At 39.7% G+C, this 6,213-nt stretch overlaps 1 protein-coding gene across 1 annotated transcript; it reads left to right on the forward strand.

The window, feature by feature from the left end:
- The first annotated feature begins 735 nt into the window (after positions 1-735).
- Positions 736-1,306, forward strand: LOC111630970 (testisin-like). Its single transcript, XM_023375140.1, has 3 exons — positions 736-859; positions 924-1,075; positions 1,142-1,306. Exons 1-3 carry the CDS (start codon positions 736-738, stop codon positions 1,304-1,306), a joined length of 441 nt encoding a protein of 146 aa, XP_023230908.1.
- Positions 1,307-6,213: the final 4,907 nt, after the last annotated feature.

Raw genomic sequence — 6,213 nt, forward strand, 5'->3', positions numbered from 1 at the left:
TCTCTGGCGGTTAGGGTATCGATCTTCTGCTCCTGAGAACGGGTTTGGGAATATTTTCGGGAGTATCCTATCCGGATACATCTGCGGATGAGGCCAGACTGACGTCACCAAGAAAAATAATCTTTTGTCCCTGGGTCGAAGATAAAATTGTAAACATCGTCTTTAAGCGCGAATAAACTCCGCACGTTTTATAACTGGCAACAAAAAAAGCATTTGTCTCAATAAAATCTAAAGCACAGTGGTGTTTACAGAAAATATTCTTTGTTAAAGTTTAGATACGTGAATTGCTGCCAGTTATCCTTCTAGCATTTTACGAAGCTGAAGTAAAATAAAAATAATTACCGTCTCGGGTTTACAGTTTATAAATGCGTAAACATTAATCGTTTCCGTTATAAAAAAAAATAATTAAAATTAGGTGTCCCTGCGTTTGAATCACCCAATTCGCGGTGTCGTCGATCACTTTTGTGGAGCCGTCCTCATTAACAGAAGATGGATCTTGACTGCGGCCCATTGTTTCGTCAGGTAGGAAACATTTCTCCGGTCTTTACACTACTCTACGGGGACTATATCGTGCGCTGTTTTTTCAGTTCGAAAACAAATCTCCTGAGACCCGCTTATTGGAAGGCGAGATTGGGCGAGCACAAGTTGAAAGATAGGGATCGATACCAAAAAATTTACGAAATAGAAAAAATATTTTATCATCGACGTTTCAGCGGTTACAGTTACGATATAGGGATGATGAAATTTAAAAAGGCCGTTGTCTTTAACGACTACATAAGACCCGTTTGCCTTCCCACCACCGGCATGAATTTTGTAGGAGAATATTGTAAAGCATCCGGCTGGGGAAGAGTGGAATCAAGTAAGTGTTCATCTCCGCTATCTTGTCTATTTTTCTAATCGTTTAATAATAACGTTTCTTGCAGATGCCAAACTGGCTAACACGCTACAAGTAGTTCATATTAAAGTACTTAGGTGGACGATATGCCGCAGCGCTTACTCGTCCAGGTACAGAATTTCAGTTTCAAATAAGCACGTCTGCGCGGGAACTTTACAAGGAGGTAAAGGAACGTGCAAGGTTAGTGAAGGTTAATTCAATAGTCTAGAATTAAGAGCGATTCGATTGACATTTCTTTTTTATTAGGGAGATTCGGGCGGTCCCCTCACCTGCGTGAAAAATCACAGGCATTACTTGATCGGATTGACGTCTTTCGGCTCCAACTGCGCCAAACCCAACTTTCCAGACGTCTATACAAACGTTGCTGCTTACCTGAACTGGATTCGAAGTATAATGTCTAGAAATCCGTAAATTTTTTACGTATTTTTTATGATTTTACTTTAATGTTATTTAATTTTGCTATAAAAAGGTTTTTTCTAAGTTATATGGAATTCGGTTAATATAGACCAGTGTTTGTCAACGGGGGCGATATCGCCCGTGTGGGCGTTTTTCCATGTTGAGGGGGCAATACTACGTAACGGTTTTATTGAAGGCGGGCGACGATTCATTAGAGGTTGAGAAATGCTGATGTAGACGAACGTCAGGCAATGGAATAAATTCCGTCTTCTCACAAAACGTGTTTTTAAATTTACACTCTTTAGACTAGAGTATGTCATGTCACGAGGTTCGAAAAACCTTAAGAAGTCCTCGCCGTAATTACGTCTTTTGGCAGATCTCGCATCACCGCAGGAAAATGTGCCCAACGTCGATAAAAATCTTCATCCGGAATACGTCCGCCGAAATTTCTTTTGCTAAGTTATCACGTCTCTGGAATATATCGCTACTTGAGTTATTTGCTGGGGGCAGAGCATTATTCGTTGGTAGATTTTCCAAGAATTTTGCAGGCCCAAAAAAATTTCTTGTTTTTGGTCCCGAAATCGAAACGAGTTTTATAAATCGATATTGTTCGAAAAGATGGTCTCAAGTCCGTGGCTAACAGATCGTGTCCCCCTAGCAAACTGTCGGCTGGTATTTCAAAAACATCTGAACGACTACTTATTACAATCAGCTTTCATTTAAGCTACATCCGCCAGATCCTAAAACGTAAAACGCCGGACGTTAGACTGGGCACTTCGACCAGGGATCAGATGAGTCACCTGATCGATTCTGGTCGACGATCGTAGCTTTCCGCGATATCATCGATGAGAGATGTTACCTGGGGCGCCCCTACATTAAACACTTGGGGCACGTACCCCTGATTTTTTTCTCAGTTGTTTTTTAACTAATCCGCAAGGGATCCCAAACAACAAAGAAAGAATTCGTGACTTCTAGCCTATTCTGCAAATATGTTTGTTAAGTTACGGCAACGAAACACTTGGGCGATCTGCCTAGGGAGAATGCCTTCCGGGTCTTTATGAGGGTAACTGGCTCCTATTCGGGCGTCACAGACGTGGAGTTTTCCGGGTTTTCTCCACGTCTGTAACTCTGGAGAAAACTCCTGTCCTGGCTAGGCGCCAACCAATGACCGAACTCCCAATGTTTAGGGAATGGAACCACTTGGCTACTGGTGGGCCCTTCTGCAAATATAAAAAAATCTAATAAACGATATTTGTCCATTGACCCATGCTGACCAAAACCCCATTCCTTGCTTTCCAGGTCAAGTTAGCCCCGAGTGTAACCAGTACCGCCCGCTGGGGGCGCCGATTCCACTTCGAATTATAGTTTGAAGCTCCTTGCGTAATGTACTGTACAATGTTCAATTTTATAGCTTGTGTCCCCTTTTTCATACTCTCGGATGCCGCTGAATGTTAGGAATAACCAATGATAACTTTACCTATCCATATATTCTTGCTTACAAAATAACGACTTACGCCAACAAACAGCTAAATACTTCTCCCAGTGAAATTTGTTTGCTTTATTAAGTGCAAAAGAAAAAATACGAAGATTTATGTTCGAACCTTTAGAGGGGAAGTGAAAACAATTTAAGTGAAAAGTGCAAAGCATTGAATAAATGTAATTAAAGTAATTAATCGGTTGCCAAATACTAATACAGAATCAAGAGTAAACAACAAATCGCCGCAAAATTTCTCCATTTTTATAAAAATTTAAATAATTAGAGATAGAGAATTTTTTTTTATAACTTAGGTAATTAGCAAACCTCGTCACCTCGCTGTTATAAGTGATCCCCACGACCCCGCGTGGTACACATTAACTGTTCTAAGACAGAAAGCGGTGCCAGACTGGCAATAAATCGTCAACGGGACTGCTGTTTAAATTAGATATTAAAATTTTTACGCCAAAACTTTTATACGATTCGTCTTTGACTTGTAATTTGTGCAATGAATATTAGCTAGTTTTGAGTATAATTATGAAACAGTAAGTTACAAAAACGAGACAATTTTCAACAGTTCAAAAATTGGGCCACGTTTTTAGTTTTAAAAATTGTGACTGTCTCGCTTGATCCGGTCATTTTATTTAAATAATCCTCAGCAAATTTCAATTTACTCTTACTAGAGCAATGCACTTATGTCATAGCGACGGCCACTTTCTGATTTACTCAGACTACATCCGAACCCCTGCTTATCAAAGTTTGCTCTTCATTTGAAGAATCCTTAGAAAATTTGAGTAGTCTGGTTAGGCCTTGTCTTGTATCAGCTGGTTGGGCACGAGCTTCTAGGCTATCTCGCCCCGTGGTATAGTGTGGCGTAATTATCATGTAATAGTAGTTGTACGAGTTTATGATGGTCGTTACGCGGGAAATAATGCCTCCCGGGAGAACTTTTAAGGGTAACTGGCCCTTAAAAGTCCTCCCGGAAGGCATTATCGGATTCGGGCGTTGCAGACGTGGAGAAAGCCCGCTAAACTCCACGCGGCCAGCCCCTCCGGGCGAAGCGATCGAACTTCTAGTGTTCCTCGAAGCGTGTTCCCTTCGGTCCCAGGAAGTGATATTTGGCGCTTGTAATTGGTCTAAGTGTAGGTTATTTTGTATTTATTGAAGTACAGTATATGGTCAAAGTGTGTATTCATATGTCATAGGGTTTAATTTTAGGCATTCCCTGATTTTGTGCAGATGATTTCTTGTTAGGCTATTATTAGAGAGGATTTTTCCCGATGCTGGCGAATTTCCAACACTCGTCGAGGCGGTGTATAGTTGGTGTCTGTTTTGTTTAAGCAGTATCTACACTGGTCGGTGGTGCTGATTTTTCGGGTGTAAAGAAAGTGGTTCGTTAACGGTGAGTTGGCGCGATCGATGAGGACGTTGGCAAATTTCAGCGCATTGTTACTTTAGCGAAGTGCCGATGGCATATAACACTCACTTTTTGACTTAATTTTGATTCATTTTCTTCCATTATTACACCTAGAAACAAAAACTGTAGCAACGAGCTGAGTAACCCCCCGGCTTTTAAGAGATTTTATTTTAAAAATAACATTTGTATTATTAATCAAAATAAATAACAGATGGCGCCACACACAATTTAAGTTATGAGATTGAATTATAAAAAGTTTATATACTTTTAATTATTATAAAAGAGCAAAATACTTTATTTTGAAGATAGATAGCATTTACAGTGTTTTTATAAAACGCATGACAAGTAAAATTTTCGTTAAGTCCGACTTCTCGCCAGATATGACACGTGACCACCATCTATCTCTCCATCCCCTTGACCTTTTACAACCAAAATTTAATAGCAGCAATGACTCTTATATACAAGCTACCGTGCCAAATTTCGTGTCTTAATATCTCAGGTCGGGGTGAAGATCGAGACACGAAATTTGGCACGGTAGCTTGTATATAAGGGTCATTGGTGCTATTAAATTTTGGTTGTAAAAGGTCAAGGGGATGGAGAGATAGATGGTGGTCACGTGTCATATCTGGCGAGAAGTCGGACTTAACGAGGATTTCACTCGTCGTTAGCATTTGCAGTGTTTTATAAAACTCATCTCAAACCTAAAAATCAAGTCTTTTGCTATTTTATAATAATTTAAATTTTTAATTAAACTTTTTATAACGAAATCTTAACAGATGGCGCAACACGCAATACATTGGTTTGTTTCAGGAGTTACGAGTTATTAAAATACAATACAGTATAGTTGTACGAGATCGATTTTTACTCCCAGTTTATGGAAAAGATACGCTAGGCCGAAAAATGTGTGCGACGTAGGTAAATTCCAAAGTTATTTTAATTTACCAGGTTTGAAAAGTACGTCCGCTTCAAAGACGCGTAACAAATGGACAAATTTGACTATTTGGGCGCGTTTGGAGAAGAGTGGAGTGACATCCAAATTAAGACAGTTATATCAGGAACCACAATACACTCGGATGTAACATTCTGTAGATCTTAGGTTACCACTCTGATCTATCTTACTGCGGCGTTTGAAGAAAATTGAGAGAGTCCAGCGTAGAGATCTTGCGCAGATGGAATCAAACGACCCATCGAAAAAAATGTTTTAAGAGTTTTCGACGGCATTTGGTTACGGTCCCACAAGAAACATATTTATTTTTATAAGCCGCACACACTTAGCGTTTTAATAGTAAACCGTAGTCGCGTGCGCATTCCTTTATTTAGCCTAATCGAGTATTTCTGAAAAGAATAATGTCCGAAATTCGTTCTCGAATACCGAAACTTGTCCGAAAACATTCTTCAATTAAGTAATTCGAATTAACAAATACAATGGTCGGGTCATTTATGTATAAAAATAAAAAATAGAGGAAACGACAAACGTTTTCATATCGCGTCCTTTCCACACCCCGAGAACACAACGGTAAATCTACGTTTTATTAGAGGCTACTCGCGCCTTTATGCGTAGACAATAACCGGGTTAACGTCTTTCGCGTATTTCGGTGGACGAGGAATCCGTAATAAAAGGCGGAGTTGACCGAAAAATCGTCTGCGTTCCCGAGGTGTGCGAAAACGTTTGTCGTTTCCTGTATTTCTTTTATAAATCTTTTTATAAATAATTCATTTGTATATAGACGTTGGTTTCTAAAATTTCACACTGTTACGTGTCGCGTTTCACTTATTTGCTATCGATTAACTCTTACTTTATTTTTAAAAAAAAACTAACGATAACAGCACGATTATTTGGTTGTTAGAGCGAGAATATGTGGCGAGAAGCGATAAACATCAAAACCTGTCAGATATGTGCGAGAACCAGAAATTCGCTCTCGCCAGCGTTATTTCTCGCTTCTCGTTTGTGCATGGTTTTCCTTTGCGAAAACTAAATCGCTCGCAACCTCTCGCTCGCTCTAAATTCGCGTCTGCATAGTCGCACCCTTA

Source organism: Centruroides sculpturatus, unplaced genomic scaffold (genome assembly GCF_000671375.1).
Source record: "Centruroides sculpturatus isolate CEXI.00-Female unplaced genomic scaffold, Cexi_2.0 scaffold593, whole genome shotgun sequence".
NCBI classification, from domain to species: domain Eukaryota; kingdom Metazoa; phylum Arthropoda; class Arachnida; order Scorpiones; family Buthidae; genus Centruroides; species Centruroides sculpturatus.